Source organism: Labrus mixtus, chromosome 17 (assembly GCF_963584025.1).
Source record: "Labrus mixtus chromosome 17, fLabMix1.1, whole genome shotgun sequence".
Classification (NCBI taxonomy): Eukaryota; Metazoa; Chordata; class Actinopteri; order Labriformes; family Labridae; genus Labrus; species Labrus mixtus.
This window is the reverse complement of record NC_083628.1, coordinates 4,032,645-4,054,058: the sequence shown is the minus strand read 5'-3', so window position 1 is coordinate 4,054,058 and position 21,414 is coordinate 4,032,645. Positions and strand designations below refer to the sequence as shown.

At 41.6% G+C, this 21,414-nt stretch overlaps 1 protein-coding gene across 1 annotated transcript; it reads left to right on the top strand.

Annotated features, from left to right (window-relative positions):
* Positions 1-1,707: 1,707 nt before the first annotated feature.
* Positions 1,708-20,841, top strand: lhx5 (LIM homeobox 5). The gene is made up of 5 exons (XM_061061655.1): positions 1,708-2,567; positions 4,704-4,927; positions 5,762-6,039; positions 9,610-9,775; positions 19,449-20,841. The coding sequence occupies exons 1-5, from the start codon at positions 2,395-2,397 to the stop codon at positions 19,796-19,798; spliced, it is 1,191 nt and encodes a 396-aa protein (XP_060917638.1). The 5' UTR covers positions 1,708-2,394; the 3' UTR covers positions 19,799-20,841.
* The last annotated feature ends 573 nt before the right edge of the window (positions 20,842-21,414 follow it).

Below are 21,414 nucleotides of genomic sequence, written 5' to 3'. Positions count from 1 at the left end.
AATGCAGGATTCCCATTGAAAGGAGAAAAGCCTGCTGCTGTCCTTGGTGCTTTCTGCATGTCAGCACCACGGACAGCTCTCTCTCTCTCTCTCTCTCTCTCTCTCTCTCTCCCCCCCCTCTCTCTGCACAGGTGAGTGTCTCTCGCCCTCTGAGTGCACAGAAGAGCAGAGCAGAGCAAACAGGGCTTTTTATTCTTTCTTTTTTACACAATGTGATGTGGCTGCATTCAAACACGGCTTGGAGCATTTTCCTCACATGTTCTTTTTCCCACCGTCTGTTCTTCAGAATCTCTCTCTCTCTCTCTCTCTCTCTCTCTTTCACTATTCCCTCTCTCGATTTTTGTGTCTCCCAATCGTTTTACAGGCGAAAGGGCGTCCAGTTAATTGGGGGAAACTCTTTCAGCCTTGTCTCTACAAAGGGCTGAAATATACAGGGTAAACCAGAGCTTCCCTAGGCAATGAATTCTCCTAATATCAACATGAAACCGCCTTTAATACCCAGACTAATAGTAATGATTTTAAAGTCCATCATCACAACACTTTCGGAATTAAAAGACAACAACAACAACAATACAATGGCGAAACACAAACAGCCAACAGCTTAAAAAGTCTAAAATCATCACGGAGAGGAAAAAGTCAAATATGAGAGTTTAAATCCCTGAGAGAAACAGAAACTTTCACACATGCTCTTTTTTTATTGTATGAATGAAACGTGGAAGACTTTTAGGGCAATTATAAGAAAATTCATCAGAGGAATTGTTATTCAATATTTTATTGTGGAAATGTTCACAATTCATCAGAAAGAAAAAAAAAGTCTTGGCACGTTAAATGAATTATCAAAATGCAAATGAATGAGATAATATGAGAAAAAAACCCAGTTTTATTTGAACTTCAAGATTGATGTCCAAACATCAATAACTTTTTATGTTTAATTCTTGGGTTGATTTTTTTTTTTTTTTTTTCTGATTCATTTTATCTTCAAATCTGAACTTCATTCTAAACACTTTTACTTTTTTGTCTAAACTTTGACTAAACTTTCAAAATACAATTAAAAAATGAGCGTCCCTGTTTTTATTTCTTCTTGCCCGTCACTAACAATCCTCCATATATTTATAGATAGATAGATTTCTTAAGCCCCTTTGTTAACCCCTCCCTCTCTAAATGTTATCAATGATCCGTCAAAATGAGTCAAAATTCACACCTCGTGTCATTCACACCAACCATCACTGAGGTTGAGAAAAAAAAAAGGTTAAACAAGTCCCCCTCCTCCATAAATTAACGCATCGCCTGTTTGCTTAACTGGAACTAACAAAACGCGTCTGTTGGTAAATATTTGAAATCCCTCTTCGATTGGAGGCCACTCTGTTAAAGCAGCAGCGGCTGACCACCAGCAGGATCTCCCTATTGATGAGCTGCAGCTAATCCATCGCATTTCCCTGTAAATAGCTTTCTGCATGAGAAAAGGCCCGCGAGCCCCCTCCTCTGCGCACTGTAATGCACGAGCGTTTTGTCACAAGGCCATTATAAGGTTGTGTAGCATTAGCCCCTTGTTCGACTACTCCCACTCCCTTTGCAGCTATTCACATTCAATCCAGGAGCCATTTACAGACGGCCTCCCCGTGCCTGTTGTGCAGGTATTTCCTAACCTTCATTTAGTGGACTTTAAGGTCTGACCAGAATGCTAAAGGGGGGGGGGGGGGGTCTTTGGTTGCACTTTCACCCCTCAAAAAAAACCCGTATATGTCTCTATAAGCTTCCACATCCAGACTGGGCTCTAAAAGCTGGAAACAAGCTGCATCCTCGGCCCTGGTATTTCTCTTTTCCACGGCGTGTGGTTCAGGCTTCGCTTGGAGGCTACAGCTATGAGCGTGTAACCATAACAACTGTCCTCTGATTGGCTCTCCTGGCACGGGAATTAACAGGGGCGTCATCCAATGTGAGCGCAGGACGCGCGCCGCGCTGGCAAAACCTCGTGATAACCCAGGCACAGTGATGCTGAAAGTGGCGACGTGAGGGTGAGCCCGGAGGAAATGAGTGGAGCCCCAAAACAACAAAGCAAGAGCGAGGGATAAAACATCAGAAAAATAAAACACGTTTTGAATTATGATGTTTGAATAGTTTGAGAAACCATGCTGAAGCTCTCCTCTTCTCCCTCTCTGGATTTTGGATTGTGACAAGTGCCAGGACTGGAACCCCAAACAGGACCAGGACTACAATAAATCTTAAGGATTGTTGTCACCCTCTTTAACTTTTGAAGGGTTCGTCCAATTTTCGCCTGACAGCAACACACCTCCCGGAGCCAAGACGTTGTTCCCCGTAGATCCGGGTCGCCCCAGTCCGAGCAGCGCAGTCAGTGTGGGCAGGTCGGCACTCGGCGTCCTGCAGGCCGGAGACATGATGGTCCTCTGTGCCGGCTGCGAACGGCCAATTCTGGACCGGTTCCTCCTGAACGTTTTGGACCGAGCCTGGCACGCCAAGTGCGTCCAGTGCTGCGAGTGCAACTGCAACCTCACCGAGAAGTGCTTCTCCAGGGACGGGAAGCTCTATTGCAAAATGGACTTTTTCAGGTAACTGGACTGAAAATGTGTTGTTTTTTTTTAATATGCTCTGGTGCGACAAAGTTTATACAATATCTCATGGATACAATATTGATTTCAATAACAGAGCAGGCCTAGATATTTAAAATAAATACAAAAGAGAAAACAATGTGTCCTAAACTGGAATAAAGTGTGGTCAAAAATTATAAAAATTAAGTATCGATTTAAAAAAAATAGGATAGAATTCAACGGGGGATTTTTTTTTTCTTTCAGCAAAAACAATGTGGCCTGAACTGATATTATGCCTGCACATGAGGGGTCAAAATATCAAGTCAGGGGTCAAAGCATTTTAGATAAACCTCATTAAGATGCATCTGCACTAAATGAAACACGTTTACATTTAGAATACATAATAAAAAAAAATAGCTATTTACGTGATTTTACTTGTCACTAAATTCTAATAGTGGTCACATTATGGGTTCATAAAATCAAAGAAAAGGGGCAATTAAAAAATATAATCTCACTTTGTAGGCACGTGTGATCATTTTTAATCTATTTTCCACGTGCAGACAACACTTTCCCAAACAGCCATTAGGCCATTAACCGGTTCACAGTTCCCAAAAAGTGTTTCAGGTAATTGAGTGATAAGTGAAGCCCTTGTTTGTCCCTCTCTCTCTCTCTTAGCATCATTTTCATTTCTATGTGTGCGTTATTTTCTCTCCCAAATTGTCTAATGACATGTAAGACACATTAGCCCCCTTTTTTTTTTTTAAGGGGGACTGGGCTGGTTTTGGCCTCGCGCGGCCTTGGCCATCATATTACCACAGGTCCCATCAAGGGCTGGATTTAAATGGACGAGCCATTAGCCGGGCGAAACAGTAATCACCCTAATATGTCCATTTGTTGTGTAAGTAGAGTTGTGCCCTTTTCGCTGGGGGGGTGTTGGGGGGGTGGGGGTAGGGGGGGGGGGCTCGGCCATGCATGTGAAAAAAAAAGAGGGACAGTGAAGCGATACCATTGCAAATGGAGAGACAAGCCTACATTAGTGTTAAAACAATGATACACAAAGGGAGTGCTTGCTGTCACCCAGGGGCTTAAGCTTCCCCCCCTTCTGGAAAGGCCGGCTGGAAATCCAGGTAGACCGACCAGTTTGAGCCTGGAAAAATCTTTAACATGAGTCAAAAGAGAAACTGTAAAACACCTTCATTTATCAGGCCTTATCTTTGAACACCTTTTTTATTATAAACTAAAAAGCTTCTTCTGATTCATCCTGTCAAAACCAGGAGGCGACTTCATCGGAATTATAATATTTTTTTGTTGTGTATCAAATTGATGAGTCTTTTCCCACCCAGTGAAGCTCGTATTTAAGCGGGTGAATATGGATTAAGAGCAGATTTTCACGCTAAAACGCTCCCACTCTGCCTAATCCTGTAATATATCCTCGTCTACAATGTGTTGATTGTCACTAATACGTTTTGCGTGGGGTTATTGTCAGAGCAACCTCCATCAAAATAAAGCGCAGGGGTGTAGAGAGCAGGATTTTTTTTTTTTAAAGTCTTCAAGTTTTATTTTATTTTTAATCTTTTTACGGTGCCCGCAGCTTTTCATAATTTTCTCCTTCAGCCGTGTCGATAACGATTTTCAAAATAAAATAAAAATAATATTGCAGAATATTGTTTATTATTTATCACACTTTACCGAAATATTCTGTTGAACTGAAACTGACAATTATTACAAGGGCATACATTTTGGAAATAGTAATAAAAAAATAATATTTTATGATTCTCTGTAGTATAATTTAAAATGAAGAAAGCTATTATTAAAGCTATTTTTATTGTAGTTATGCTGCTGCGATTTACTTCATTAGCTGCATTCTTTAATTCCTCAATTTAGTGTGAATGTTCTGATATTTTTTACACCGAAAACCAATTTTAGAATCATTATATTTATATTGTCTAATACTGTGTAATATTGCCATTGATATGCACATGTGTAGATATAAAATGTTGCCGTTTTTTCTGTTTTCTAACCATTAAATGACGTAATAAAAAGTCCTTATCATGGCCACATTTTGTTTGCGATCTCAGGGCAAAAAAACCAAACTGTAATCTCTTTTTTGAATTATGAAAAATAAACTTAATTTTTTTTTGTCGTTTATATTTCTAGGCGGTTTGGCACAAAGTGCGCGGGCTGCCTGCAGGGAATCTCGCCGAACGACCTGGTGCGTAAAGCGCGCAGCAAGGTGTTCCACCTGAACTGCTTCACCTGCATGGTGTGTAACAAGCAGCTGTCCACGGGAGAGGAGCTCTACGTGATCGACGAGAACAAGTTTGTGTGTAAAGAAGATTATGCGAGCTCCGGAGCCATAAAGGAAGTCAGCTTAAATTCAGGTAAACCATCACTGTATATAATACACCGGCGTGTGTGTGTGTGCGTTTTCTTTTATTCTGTGTGTTTTTTTTATGCGAGGACACAAAAAAAAGCTCTATAAACATAACCATATAGATCAGACAGTCTACTTCAAGAGACATTATAAAAGACAAGGATGGAAGCTTTGGAATGTAAGATTTTTCAACATTTCGAGGAGTCCGTGGAGAGGATTTCCCAACAACCTTGTCAGATGAGTGCTTTCAATATTTACCTTTCACAGGACAACGGCGTTCTGTTATTGTACGCCAGTGTCCGCTGGGAATGTCGGATAGTCTGCTTGTGTGTGCGGCTTCTGTTTCCACAGTCTGTTCATCCTCAGAGCAAGCTGACGAGGACCCTGCAGCAACACTCTCTTATTCTATAGAGCCACATTGTGTCAGGTTTTTTTTTAAATCTGTATGTAATTATCCTTAATGTATGCTTTTTTTCCCTCCAACATAACATATTGTGTTTGCCAAGTTGATATGCGCATCTTGGAAAAACGATTTTAAAAGGCGTTCCTTTGGGGCCAAATCTGCAAATCAAAAAAATAAAGAAACTGGGGAAAAAAAGACAAAGAAAGAGAGATATCTGCTGGGAAAAGATGCACAGATGAATCATCCAGAAGTCTTCATTTTTTACAAATTCATCCAGATTTACAAACATATATTGGCGAGATGATTTTCAGTGTATACGCATCTCAAGGCCTAATTTAAGCCCCCCTCCCTCCCTCCCTCCTTCCCCTCCCCTGACATTTCGGATCGTGACCTTCCTCTTGTTTGTCCCCCCCCCCCCCCCCCCCCCCCCCCACTCAGTGTCGTCGTGTACGGATAGGAGTTTATCGCCGGATCTGCAGGACCCGATACAGGACGACATAAAGGAGACGGACAATTCCACGTCCTCAGATAAAGAAACGAACAATATTGAGAACGAGGAGCAGAACTCGGGCACCAAAAGGCGGGGGCCCCGGACCACCATCAAGGCCAAGCAGCTGGAAACGTTAAAGGCCGCGTTTGTGGCCACGCCGAAACCGACCCGGCACATCCGGGAGCAGCTGGCCCAGGAGACCGGACTGAACATGCGCGTCATCCAGGTGAGGTTCAGCTCAGTGTGTGCGTGTGCGTGCGTGTGTGTGTGTGTGTGTGCGCGTGTGCGTGTGTGTGTGTGTGTGTGTATGTGTGTGTGCGTGTGCGCGCTGCTGCTGCTGCTGAGGCTTCTTTGTGTGAGAGACAAAGACAGATTTGAGAGAAATGAAGGATTATAAATCAGTGGAATTACTTCTTAATTTCGCTCGGGGATTTAATTGAAGGCTTCATTATCTGTTGGAGAAACGTCCAAACATGATGTGATCTATTAGCAGGAGAGAGATCCACTTTAAAACGTCTGCAGGGAGACTGATTCTTGTTGTGGTTGCATTTGAAAAAAAGTTTCTTAAATGTGCACAATGTACATTTAAAATGACAACAGTTGCCTTCACTGAAAATGTGCACATCATCTCAGTTAATGTATCTCAGTGTGTGGACTGTTTGAGATGCTGAAACATGACATTTCCTTAAAAATCAATGATGAGGATAAATCAAATTATTATATGTTGCCTTAAAAGACGATTTGCTTTTGGTCTTATGTAAAAAAAAAAAGAATCTATTGTAAAATCCTGCATGTTGACTCTATGGAATCCCCCCTGAGTGAATCATTAAAAACACCTAAAATGATTCAAGTGCATTTGATCTCAAGTAAAAAGTAACAATTGAATTATAAAAGAGACATAAAATAGGTTGTTTTTTATATAATTCCCTCAAATAAAGCTAATAGAAGAAATATGTGTTAAATAATAAAAGCTGCCTTTACGCTCAATTTGCATTGGGAAGCTATGCATTCCCTAACATGAGTTTTTTTGTTACACTATTAAAAAAAATCAAAACGATATACCATATGTTTATTATAGTCTCATAAATTCTACTTTCACTTCACACATTTAATTCAATGCATTATTGTTTTTTTAAGTTTTCCAATGTAATCCTTCCAAATATTCGCTGTATCCATATCTGCAGGCGTTTCACTTCTTCTTCTGTGAAATCAGGATGTTGTAATCCAATTTCTCGATGCGCAGATATAATGGTGAATACGATGTTTTTGTTGGGAAGATCACACGTGTTTTTGTTTCAGCTGCGCAGCCATGAAATTAATGAAAGGTTTCATTTTGTTTTGCCAAAAGCGGGAGAGGAACCCCTGCAACACACACATACACACACACACACACACACACACACACACACACACACACACACACACACACACATACAAACAAACATGTTGTGCAGTGTAACACACTGATTTTGGACCTGTCTCAAACACACACACACACACACACACACATATGCACACACATGTTGTCTGGGTGCAGGCTGTGTCAGGATGATTAGCACCATCTCTGCCAACTGTGATGTGGCTTTTTGTGCACTCGCTGTAATTATTGCTGATTTCACAGATTTACATACCACCCCCCTTTCCCACCTCTCTGCTCTTACTCACTTACAGCCTGCTGCCTTTGCTTATTAAAGTAGACCTCATCTATATCATATACTGCAGAATGTGTGTGTGCGTGTGTGTGTGTGTGTGTGTGTGTGTGTGTGTGTGTGTGTGTGTGCATCCAAAGAACTCAATCAATCAATCAGGCAGTCCATTCCTCCGTCCGTCTGTCTCTGTGTTTTCGTTGCTTGGAGCCAAAATGGAGTCTCTGTTTCGTCATCCTCCTCCTTGCTCGTTGGCTGTGTGTTAAATACCACTGCTCTCAACGCAGGGAGCCCTGCGAGCCACACATGCACGCACGCTTGCTGCTTCTCCAGCAAGTGTGTGTGTGTAATCCCTAAGCAACGCTCTCTGGAGGGGAGCGACAGCATTTCCATAAAAATGTACCCTACAGTTAGACGATTGTTCTCAATAAGCAGGTGTCGCCTTTGCCTGCTGGAGCACACAGAACACAGCCTAAGTGGTTTTAGGTGTTTTTTCCCCCCCCCCCTCTCTCTCTCTCTCTCTGTGTGTGTGTGTGTGTGTGTGTTTTTGTTAATCTGCAGCACAGTGGGATTCTGCCTCTGGTGTAGCCTCGCTGGGGTTGAACATACATCATTATTCAGCAGTGATGCGAGATGTGTTATGAGCTTATAATGCAGACATTCTTCCATATGGCGTGTGATGTTTCCACACTTTCTGAAATCCGTCCTTTGTTCCCTCCTCAGAAGACGGTTTATTTAACACGAATGATGATCCTTTTTACACTCTGATTTATAGCTTTGACTGTTTATTCAAACTTGTACTGAGGTGCATTAGAGTTTGCATTTCTGCTGCCATCCATTACTTTGGCTGTTTAGCTGCACAAACACTGAGGTGCATTCGGTTGAACATTCAAATTACTTTTATTTAAAGATGTCTTCACAGCTGAGACGTGATGCTGGAAGTGTGTTTTTTTGTTGTTGTTGCTCTCGTTTCATTCTTTTGAGTCTTTTTATCGTCAAACACATAGATATAAGTAAGACTTCATTTCAAACGCAGCCTCTTTTTGCTGATCTTTCCGACTCTGTACTTTCTACACTTATGTCGTGGAACTTCTATGAGAGCTTCCTGATGAAGAAAAGCATCGTTTTTGGGATTAAAATGAAAGATTTTTATATTTATGGAAAGATTCAAGATTAGCGGGGAAGCTTGTTTTGGCATCATCAGCGTAAAAGTGACATGATGTATCAATACTTTTACAGCTCTGTGTGTTACACGTTTCACCTCATCACATGATAAAAAGCATGATCTGAAATTTGGATGTTGCACTCGGCCATGATGCAATATTGATAATAATTTGACGCAGCCCTAAATCTTATGATGTACATATATTTCCCAGTTAGTTAGTCAGTTAGTAATTGGTCTAAAATGCCTCTGCAGAACTAGATGAGACGTGTGACGCTGATATTTCTTTGGAATCATCTGAAGATTTTCTTATATTTGCTCGATTCTAACCTTCTCGTTACCCATGATTTAACATATTTAGTTAACCTTTGATGCAATCAGTTGTTTTTTAACGACAATTTAAACCTCAGTAAACACAAATAAAAAGGAGGTTAAACCCCAAACGTTATAGAGTTAAACATGTTGACAGAGGTGTCAGAGAATTATAGAACAAGAAGCAAACACTATTCCTCATGGTGAGAAAAGATTTTGTTTTTCAGTCAGAGACCCTCCAATGCTTAAAACTATTGCGTTTTGAATTCTGATTGTGTCATGGCTCCAAAGCAGACTCTGAAACAGTGAGCATGAAATTGAAAAGATAAGAGAAATCACCTGAAATGATCCCGGATTCTAAATGAAGCTGATACATATTAATTTGTTTTCAGTTCTACCTACCCTTGCTTCAGTTGTGTGTTTTTTTTTTTTTTTTTGTGTGCATGATGCAACAGACTGGCTCTTGTAGTGATTGTGATCGGAGTCTGAATCTTACAACAGCGTGAGTCGTGTCTCTGCTCTGACACGGATGATGTTTGAGTGGAAAAAAAATGGCGTTTGATGAATTATCACGTGCAATCTGAAATGGAATGCAAAATGAAAAGGCTGAAAACTTCAACTTTTTTTAAGCTGATAACCTTGACGCCCCTCCCCCGTGTCTCTGGTTTCGGTGCAGGTTTGGTTCCAGAACAGAAGATCCAAAGAGAGACGGATGAAGCAGCTGAGTGCACTGGGGGCCCGGCGGCACGCCTTCTTCAGGGGCCCGAGGAGGATGAGGCCCCTGGGAGGCAGGCTGGAGGACCCAGACATTTTAGGACCTGGGGCCTACGGTTACTACGGAGGTAAGACATATTATATATTAGCTTGTGACCATACTGCAGGGTCATAAACTCTTAGTGTTATGGAATTAGCATGTTTTTCTTCATTCTGAATATGGGGCTCCCATATTATGATGTAACTCATCGCAACCGTCAACAACACTGACTGGCTGGTAGAAACAGTGTTCAAGTTTTAACTTCAATGGAGGCAGAGAGAGTCTGACTCACCAGGTTGTGCACTGCAGGGAGCTCAGGGGTACAGTGACACTGATGCTAAAGGGAACGTTAAAACTGCAGCAAAAGGTTAGCATGTGAAATATGTTTAAAGGTGTCTTCAAAGGATGCTTAAGGATATAAGGGCAGACACTAAGGGATACCTTGAAACTGGTATAACACATAAACAAAATAGAAGGAGGTGCCTTGAAAAGAGGCTAACGGAAAACCTAGAAAAGAATGCTGGAAGGTACCATTAAACACATGCTGAAGGTGAACTTAATACTCACATTTAATGGGGACATGTTATGAAAAATCCACTTTTTTCAACATACTGTATATTCGGGTAACCTGAGTGTCTACCGACCCACAAAATGTGAAATAAACCCATCCAGTCCTTTGTTTGTGGTCTGCATAAGTCTTACAACACAGAGAAAAATGCTTCGTTTCAAATGTGCTCTCCTTGTGATGTCACAGTGGGATTCTGGTAAAAAGAAAAATCCCCTCCCCCCTCCTGGTATCTCCACCCATTGACTCCACCCCCAGCCTAGAACAAAACTTTTGCGCAGGTCCGCCATTTTTATTCTCTCTACAGAGGAGTGATGTCTACCGGGAAAACTCAGGGGGGGCTCATTGCATTTAAAGAGACACACACACCAAAACGGAGCGTTCTGAGAGAGCTGGTTTATACAGGGTCTCAAACCTCCTCTGGTGCTTGATTCATGTTATATTTTGAACAAAGCACAGCACAGATGTTTCATTTAGACCACAGGGGGACTGTTTGAAAAGGTGGAGAAGTGGGGATAATATGTCCTCTTTAAGTGAACTGAGAAAAGGTGCTCTACAACACTCCATAACCGATGATAAGGACACCGTGAAAAGGATGCAAAAGGATACCCTGTAACTAAAACCAAGGGGTAGCTTGAAGCAGACACGTAGGGCATCTCAAAGTAGGTGCTTCAGAATAGAAGACACTTTAATAAACCTTTGATGAGACTATTAAGGGTACCTTGAAACAACAGCTTGATTATTAAGAACTCCAATGGGTACTTTAAATAGATACTAAGGGTACCTCAAAGCGGACAGGAAGTATTGTTCTTTAGTTACTGCACACTAAAGATGTTTGCTCTGTTTCTTTGGACACGGAAAGGTCAAAGGTTTTCATCTGTTTTTTCACAAATACACAGCACATTTTGTCTCTAACCGTTGGTGTTATTCACTCAGTGCGCAGACAGTTTTCATTTCCAGTTGGAAAATATTCTTGAAAGGATTTTAATTTTTTTACTCTTTAACACAAAAAGTCTCGTCTGGTTCTTGCCAGCGTAATCGGAGGAACATGTTGGCATTGTTCAGTCACCTGTTCAAGCTCAAAAACGTTCGGTTTGGAATGATGTATGTGCACGCTTTCTATTTAAACACTAGTAAGAGTTAACTTGTCAAATAGGATTCCTAAGAGAAGAGTCATCCCAACCTCGGCTTTCAACCACAATGGAGCTGTGCCCTGTAAACTTTCAGAGGTTACAGCATTTGATCGAACCTCTGTGCTCACTTCTTTACTCTCATTCTCTTGAATTGTTAATTTTTTCTCCTTGGAATACACCTCACCAAGAGAAGAAGAAGAAGACTCGTTTTTCAATGGAATTCACACATTAGAGTCGATTGTACAAAAGACGTTTTCTAAAAGCAGGTATCTGAAGCTTGACATGATAGTAGTATTCTGAAGAAGATTCTGACTCTAGTCGACAATAGACTGACATAGAATAGACCATCGTTTGCAGCACCTTCTTTGGCAACGAAGCTTACAAGGAAATTATATCTTTTGGTAGGATTAGTCGGGGTAACAACGAATCGACTGAAAACTATCTGACCTTGAACATCCAAAAAAAAAAAACCATGCTCTTGAAGTGGATTTTAAATATTTGTATTTTATAATACATTATCAAAACTATTCTGGACTCATGATTCAAAGTCTACCTTTGAATTAGTACATAAACTTCAGGATCTATTTCAATCGTCTGTGAGACTGACTGAATTTCTTGCTGCACCATTTGCAGTTAAAGAGCTAGCATTAGCACTTAGCAGGGAGTGACTGACTAACCCCCCCCCCCCCCCCCCCAAAAAAAAGAAGAACAAGTTATGAATCTATTCAAAATGCTGCTGTACAGTTAGTATGTTTGTTTTACGGTGTTGTGTTGGGTCGTTGGACTGCCCATTAAGATGGACAGAGAAACATCCACCTGGGAGTGAAGCCAAAATATTTAGAGCTTTCTTCTGCCGACTGGCTGCAAGTATAGGTCATAAACTCCGCCTCCTCCATGTTAACAGATTCGACATAGGGGCAAACTATAAAACTGAATGCTGTCAATCACGATGTCACAGCCGTTCTTTTTTGCTTAAATGAACTACTTCAAACAAAAAGAGCATTAACTCTAAAGGGACATGAATCGGCATGATAGTAACTAACTTTCACAACAGAATCCATCCATTATCTATTCCGCTTTTCCCGTTCGGGGTCGTGGGGGGGGGGCTGGAGCTGATCCCAGCCGTCATTGGTCGAGAGGTGGGGTTATACCCTGGACTGTACGCCAGTCAATCACAGGGCTGACATATAAATACAGACAATCAGCCACACTCACATTCACACCTTTAGGATGCAATTAGAGTCAGCAATAATGTCTTAAAATGTAAAAGAATACAAAAATCTGAATACTCCTTTGATATGTTAATGTCCCTTAACTGATTGTTTAAAATATCTGTTGCTATCAAACCACCAAAGATGCTTCAGATGCAGGAGTGAAGGCGTACCTGTGTCGCTGTTTTCTACACGTACAAAAGAAACTGATGATGAGATGAAAAGCTAGTTCATAGTAGATTTCTCCTTAACTGACTGTACGTGTGCTGGCATACAATTTGATCTCCAGTTGCTGTGAAGGCGTCGAAATCAATATTCTCTCAGAAGAAAAACGCTCGTCAGGACTACTTGAAGAAAACACGAGGATTGTAGAGTAGTTTAGCCTCTATTGGTCTCGTGGATCAGGAAAGAATCTTTTTTTGGGAGACAAAAGCAAGTGGCCAGCAGATAATAACGCCACGCTGACGCAACGGCAACCTCACCCTGAAGTGGAGGGAAGAAACCAGATTCACCTGTCGTTTGTATTTCAGAAGTCTGATTTCATGAAAAGTCTGAGAGTTTGATGTTGAGCCGCTGCATGTCAAACCTGAAGGACCCCCCGGCTTTGAAGACACAATAGCCTGGAGCCGTCAAGGCTGCAACACAGGGTGTGGGAGGGGGGAAAAAACAGAGGACAAAAAACCATCATCCCTCGCTCTCATCTCTCTTTGCATGCTGCTTTCACTCCCTTTTGTGCCGCTGCAGCAGCACAGAGCGGTCCGCTCGCCTTTATCTGAGCTCGCTGCTTCTTCACGCACCTGTGCTTACAGAGAGGAATGCCTGTGTGTGGCACGGTGCGTGTGTGTCTGTTATTGTAGTTCCCAGAGCCAACAACGCAACGCTTGTTGCTCAATCTCAAGGTCAGCCAAACCAACAGGGGGGCTTGTTTGTGATCAAATAATTAGCTTGTTTGTGAAAGTCATGTCAGGTCTTATTGTCTCTGCTGATCATTTCCCAGCAGCCGTGTGCAGCAGCTAATGAAATCAGGTGGCATGTTGTCTTTAAATCTAACCTGTTAGTTCAGTTGAAGCAGGAGTGAGAGGAGCGTGTGTCGGGGGGTTGGAGAAATGCAAGTGCAACATCAGCGGCGCCAAAAATGGTCAGTCGCCAATCCCAGCCCAAGGTGGTGCTGGAGCAGAGAGGGTTTAATGTAGCTGAAGGAATTCAGAGCACAGGGAGTCGGGAGGTGGGAGGTGGGGGGGGGGGTTTGTAGGAGAGACTGTGATAGAGGTGAGAGGCAGAAGACAGGCGGTGGTTTGTAATTGTTAATGGAGGCAAACAGTGTGTAAAGTAATCAGCAACATGTGGAGTGGATGGATTGCAAAGTGTTTTTGACAATTTGTTTTTCTCTTAAGCAACTTCTGGAAATACTTTCAAGGGAACAACTTCACTTGACCTCAATGACTTTGCTGATACTCTACCCTTGCTTTGTGTGAAAGGAACCTTTGGTCAGTCAGATTAAAGCGCAAAAGGAACCTCGAGTGTTGATAAAGGAAGCCAGTGCAGACGTGCAAAAAACTGCAGTTCCTCAAGTGTCCTCTTGAGGTTGGCTCTAAAAGATAAGGATTCCCCATTAAGCTCTATGTTAAAATTAACATTTTGACATGTTTACAGACTGGTTAAATAAACGGTTGTGGGCTATAGCTCAAGTCTTTATTTCAAGAGTTGGGGCAGAAATGTGCATTATTGGCGTGGTTGAGTTAAGTAAGAGATGAGTGCATTGTGGTTGTTTGTCAGGAGGTTAAAGGCTCGCCTCAGCTCCAACTCTTTGTCTGTTTCTGGATTGATTGTGTGTCAGGTCGAGATAGCATTTCCAATATGGCAGCTGCCATCGTTTGGCTTTAAAAGGCTTCTTAACGGTGCGTTCCATTTGATCTCGGAAGTCGAGACATCATCAGGAACGTCCCCTAAAGTCGCAGTTCTGACGAGAAAAACTCGGAGGAACTTCAGAAGCCTGAGTTGATATCCAACATGGCCGCTACCCGCATCAACAGTGAAGTTAAAGCCGAACACTGAAGTGTTTATTGACAACCCTTGTTTTGCGTAATTACATTAATCACACCGATAGCATGCTACAAGTGTTGTTATCGCCTGGCGTTAGCTAACCAAACGAAGGTACTCCAGGAGCGTTCATGTAGCGTTTCACACTTTTTGCCAAGTCGTTACTGGAACTTGGTCAACTCGGGTGTGACATCATTGCCAGCTGCGAAATCCGAGTTACCAGGTAAATGGAACGCACCTCAAGAAACCGTGAGACTATCGTATTTCCATGTTTATATAATCTAAATTATAACACAAAGTAGTGCCACGTTTGACTTTAATTGAAGGGATAGCACTTTTTGGATTTGGAGTTATGTTTAAAGAGGCGATTTGCTTTCTTCAAGTGATTGGGAAACTGACACCATCTTCATTGCTCTCCTCTGAAAGTAAAACACAGCCAGCAACTCCTTAACGTAGTTCAGCTAAGTGTGACGTAACGGAAACCCCTCTTAGTTGTCTTTGGGGGAACTCAGGGCTGCAGTGATAATGTCCTTGAAAAACAGTGCTGGTTGAGGCTTCAAAACATCTGCAATGTGAAATAGAAGTGTGCCCAACATGTTGTTTTTTTATATTTCTAGGACCATAGACTGAAAGAACCAAACAGGGTGCCTAATTGCATGACAGAAAATCCTTGTCAAACTTTTTTTTTTTTTTGCACATTGGTTACTTGATGGATTTTTTTCTTACAGTAATGGAGCAAAGATATTGAAAAGTTCACACAGAGAAGAAAAGACATTTGTGCTAAATGGATCTCCAAGTGTTCTGGATTCATGTTTGCACCGCTTGGATACAACAAATGGGTCTTTTAAAGAAAGTACCACAAAAAAAAAGCAGATTTTTTTTTCTTCTGTTTTTATCGACATGTAGCTTTGGCTGTAGTTTACAAAAATATACGATTTCTGTCACTGAAAGTTCTGTCTCATCTCAGATTCCAAGCAGATGATTAGAATTAGAAATGTTTTGCCCAGAGCGTTGAAGTCCTCATCAAAAAGGGTCAAAAGGCCGCCTGTGTAACTCTGTATTCAGAGACCTCTCAATTCCTCTATGAACTGTTTATAGAGAAGTTTATATACGTCCCAGAGGAAATAGCTGTTGAGGAAATGTGTTACTGTTAATTTATTTTCCTCACGCAGAGAGCAGAATCAGTATTCCTTTTTCTTTATTTTGTTTTGAAGTTGAGGCAAAAATCAAAGGGACAATTATCTTCAAATCCGAGTTACTAAATGCAAATTAGCGTGCTCAAATACTATCACCCTTTAACCGATAACCAACTCGTTCATTTCCCGTCATGAACCCCCGCTTGTAACGCGGAGCAAAGGAGACTCGAGACTCTGTGAATGTATAAATAATGTACACAAATGTTTGACGTATCAGTGTGAGTACACCTGCAGACATCAAATATCAGTCAGAGCCCCGACGTCGTGCTGAATCCCTCTCAGAGGCACAAACATGTCACTCAGCGTTAGAGGTTATTTGTAAATCCGAGCGTGTGCAGGAGATTTTCTGTGAAAGCAAGGAATTTGAGCTGTATTCTGTCATTATTATGTCAGGTTTTTTTTTCTTTTTTCTGCAGCACCTTGAAGTGAATTCATCAAGCTTTGCTCAAACGTTGCAGAGAAAAGGGAGTTTTTTTTTTTTCATAAACCTGACATTGAAGTTTCAATGAATCTTTTTTTTTTCCACACGAAAGATAATTGAATTTTTCAGATCACCTTTGTGGTCTTGATTGAAATAAGACAACACGGAGATTCAAATTTGTCATTACATTTTCTATATTTCTGCCCAGACATGCATGAGACACAGATGTTGAATCCTACATACTTTGAGAATCCTGCATGTTTGCTGTAGTGCCACTGTAAGGTTTATATTTGCAGCTTTAAGTCAACTAACTTCAGGTTTGGAATCATTAACAATCTAAAGAAGCAATATCTGATGCTTGGTGCGAATTCCTGCATATCATAGACTCTAAAGGAAAAGTATATTTTGCCTGTTGGTTTCAGAGGAAGCCAATAGGAAGTGCCTTAAACCTTCATTTTTCTCTGATGGATATAAAAGTCTAAGAGAATATTAAACTACTACACGCTTGATTTATTACCCTAGAAAATGTTTTTCTTATGATTTTTATGTTCTCTATCCCAAGTTCAAGCCTTCTTCAACACAGCATGAAATTCTCTTTGTAAATGATGTTCCTATTCAGAGTCAAGTTGACAAAAAATCATTGGGAGATTTTGCAAATGGCTTCCTTACTATTGATAAGCCCCGACTGTATTTAACTGTCAAACAGGCTATTCACGCTCAGCATAGCATTTCCACCTTTCTTGGGCCAAAAACCAAAAATGGCAAAAACCCACAATGCAAAACTAGAGACTTAAAGTAGACGACTAACCTGTGGGTGACACGGTCATGGCTACATGGACTTGTTATATTCAGCCAGTTTTAAACATAGTATTAGGGGACGACCTCAAAAGATTTTTTCCTTTCAAATACACAGTCGTAAAGTTTTTTGATAAAGAAGCATTTGGTCTGATGCATCATTGATCGTTAAACACTGAGTTTAGTAAATCTGTCACTAATGCTGCAAATCTCCTAAACATTTCTAAAGTGTTAGGGTGAGCTGCTGCATGTATACGCAGATGGACAAAATGTTCACCTTGACTTATCTGGAATTTTTTCATTTAGTGCGCTTGTCATTGTCCTCTAAACTTCTGTGTGAAGTCGACGTGAGCTGAGATGGAGCAGGGCAGGTGAAAGTCAGGAGAATTGACTGTGCGCTCTGTTTTTCTCAGTAGTGCGCGTGTGTGTAAAAAGCTGTACAGAACCTGTTTCAACTTTAAGATTATCTGGGGCTTTGATGCCTTTATTGTGGATGATGACAGATGACAGAGTAGGAACCAGGGGTAAGAGAGCGGGGAGTGACATGAAGCAGTGCAAAGGGTCAGAGCGTAACCATGGCTACCCGCTCCGAGGACTTTTATTTCTATAAATGAGACAGCGTTTCTAATATGGAGACGACATAGTCAGGCTCAAAACACCTTTGTCAGAAACCGACGGGAGACGTCACCGAGACTACGTCTGTGTTTTATGTAGCCTATGCTGTCAACTCAAACCCCGTTCTCTTGTCTCAATCAATCAATCAATTTTTATTTGTCAACTCATAACAAGTGTTATCTCGAGACACTTTACAAAAAGCAGAGGAGAGGATCAGACTGAACAAAGGGAACTCCGGCCTTTAAAAACCACTCATTTTAACACCATGTCATTTTTTCCTTGTGAAAATGCTTCCTTGTCTCATGCTTGTCTATATGCAAACATTAACAAATGATGGAAGAGTCATTTTCAAGCCAAAATACTTTACATCGCTTGGTTACAGCCAATGAAAAGTGAGGATTTGCTGCTGTTGTCTGGTTAACCACCATGTGATCTCCCATACAGAGCTACAGCATGGTTTTTTAATGTGTTTTTTTTTAACCTTTATTTAACCAGGAAGGAAACTCATTGAGATTTAAAAATTCCTGGCCAAGACAAGGCAGCAGCACAATTAACAGAGTTTCACACAAACAACGAGCAGCCAAACATACAAATGCAAAAAAAAAAACATCATTAGGCATTAAAAGACACAAATAACAAATCTGAACAGCAAATGTTTTTGTCCACAAACACATCAGGTAGAACATCTACAGCCAGATGTGTCCGCCTCCGGGTCATTTAATTCCTCTGTATTGTGCATTATATTTTTTAAGATATGACGGACCATGTGCAATTTTTAAGATCCATTACGTTTATTGCTACCAAGTGCAAAAGTGCTTTTATATAATATATAATAATTGTGATTTTGCATTCATTATCTGGGTCAGATTACACACAGTACAGTGCAGGTGCCATCACTTTATTCTTAGCTTACTTTTGTTGCTTAACTTATCGTATCTCGATGTCTTTTCAACACAACGCACCCTGTTTTTACATTTATCCCTCATAATACACTTTATGTCTTTATATTACTGTAGTTTGTAGCATTCTGGCTCTAGATCTATCGGGATTAATAAAGTTCAATCTTATTTTATTTTAGTTTCATTCTAAATGGGATATATTTTGATTTGGGATTATAAATCCGGGGGGGAAAAGCAATATAGAGAGGTCACATTGGGCTTTAGAAACCTCTCATTGGCACTATTTTCTGGGGCGTATTGACAAAACGATTAATCAGAAGATCTGCTGGTAATGTAAGTAACAGTTAGCTGCAGCTTCGGCTGGATTGCACGCTGTGAATAATGGGGCGTGATCAGTGGAGCTCAGGAAATAGCCACAGCCCAGTGAGGTGAGGCGTCCGGATGTTGCTGGAAGCTGCATCAGACATGAGGGAGCGGAGAGAGAGAGAGAGAGAGAGAGAGAGAGAGAGAGATGCAGCCCACAGGACCTGGCAGGGCTGCAGGGAGGCTGGAATCTCATTTTAGAGTTTGTCATCCAGATCCAGAAGTTTGAGCGGGGGGGGAAATCCATCGTGGTGCACGCATGACTGCGAGCTGATGGCTGAGGGAGACGAGCGCAGTGTGTAAAAGATGAGAGAACTGAGGTGGAGAGGTGTGGAGTTGTTTATACACTCAAATGAGGCTGTTGGAGAGCGGTTGGTTGGAAATTGGACATGATCAATTTACCCACTTAGGTAGAGGTGGAGGTGGGTGTGAAATCACACGCTGATGTGGGGGACTTGGAAGGTTTTTATGCAAATTTGATATGATAGAAAGTCTAACCTCGTGTGATTCTGTCTCTCCACAGAATACCAAGGCGACTATTACGGACCAGGAAGTAACTACGACTTTTTCCCCCACGGCCCCCCATCCTCGCAGGCCCAGTCTCCGGCCGAGTCCCCTTACATCCTGGGCTCCGGCCCCGGTGCCATGGAGGGCTCGGGCCACCACCCGTCAGACGACCAAAGGTTCACGGACATGATCTCCCACGCGGAAACTCCCAGTCCCGAGCCCGGCTTACCGAGCTCCCTGCAGCCTGTCCCCGGGGAGGCTTACGGGGGCGGGCCCAGTCCCCCGTTCTCTTTGGCCAGTAACTCAAGCTACAGCGCGCCCATGTCCCACCAAGGCCCCGAGATGGGAGAAACCGCAGCCTGGTAGAGGACGCGACAGCAAACCTACAGAACATGGACCATTCCTGGGCTGACAGTCAGCCTAGTTAATTCAGGAGAAAAAAAAACAGAGACGTTGTGGAGTGAGCGGTACAGCTGGAATTTCTACAAAGGACTTTTTAAAAAAAACATGGACATAGAAAGGGAATAAAGAATGGGACAGCTGGCTGGAAAACCATAATATTTGCTCCCTGGTAGACACTCCAAAGCATCTCCCCTACCTGGATTACTGGACTTGAATTATTTGAAATAAATGTTACGATTCCACCCAGCAAAAACGCTTCATTCCTCGCCTTCCCCTTCACGAGGGGACATCTTTACTTCTCTTCATTTGTCACCACGTTTTTTTATTTTTTTTTCCATTCAGTTTTTGTTGTCCTATTTTCCAAAATACACTCAATAGTGAGGGTTCAAGACACGCTTTAATGCTCATATATGAACTTGTATGTGGCAATCTAGACACAAAGTCGAAAAAATGTTGCTTTAAATACTCTCATCTTCACGTCAATGTGTCAAATCGAAAGCTGCTTTTTCACAGACACCGCCCCCACACACACAAATACACACACACACACACCTCTGGCATTGACTTCCTCGAACGCACATCTCAGCTATAAATCCCTTAATGCACGAAAAGTGTTCTTGATCATAGCTCAAAAGAAGGATGTCTATACCATTATTCAAAACACGCACACAATTATACAGACACTTGTACTCACTCGAGCACGCACACACACGCACACACATTAAGTCTCACACCCATCCAGCCCGGCCCTGATAGTTCTGCTCCACAGACTGCTTCACCTGACCTTCCTTTTGTCACTGTCCCTTTTAAAAAACATGTTTTAATGGAAATGATTTTCAAAAGAACATTGAACCCATAATGGAGAATCTCCTTCAACAGCTGAGGTCTCCTTCGTCTAAAGAGAGAAAACAAAAGAGGGGGCAGGCAACATCTGTGACATTACCGCTGCATGTCTGCTCCGAAGCACTCATTGCCATCTAGTGGCCTTAAAGCACACAGAATAATAATTTAAAAAAAAAAAAAAATCTCAGCTCAGTCGGTGCTGTGTTTACATGAACATCTTTGTTTTGCAGAGGACAAATTATGATTAATTTTTCCTCCCCTTAAATAATGCCAATTCATAATCCTGCAGTTTCAGGGCCAAGTGTCATCGGGGGGGGCCTCTATTGGAGAAGTCAGCCTTTGTGGAACTAAACGAAACAATATGTTAATCTCTCCTTATTATACTGCTTCAAAAAGGGAGAAGCGCAACCCAAATAGGCGGATTTTATTCAGTATGAACATCCCCATTTTCAATCTCTTTTTTTTTTTTTTGTTTCTCTTTCAGCTCGGTTGCATCATGCACAACAAATGTCTTAAGCAAAAACACTCTTGCGTCTCTGTTCGTCCACAACAAGCTCACTTGAATATTGTTTTGGAGTTTCCTTCAAACATTGTATAAGATCTAGAGAGAGTGTGTCTTATTTCTGATGTATATGAGATATTCTTGGATACAAAAGTGAATGTGTGTGTGTGTGTGCCTGGATGCCTGAGAGTGTGTGTGTGTGTGTGTGTGTTGCCTGAATGTGTGTGTGTGTGTG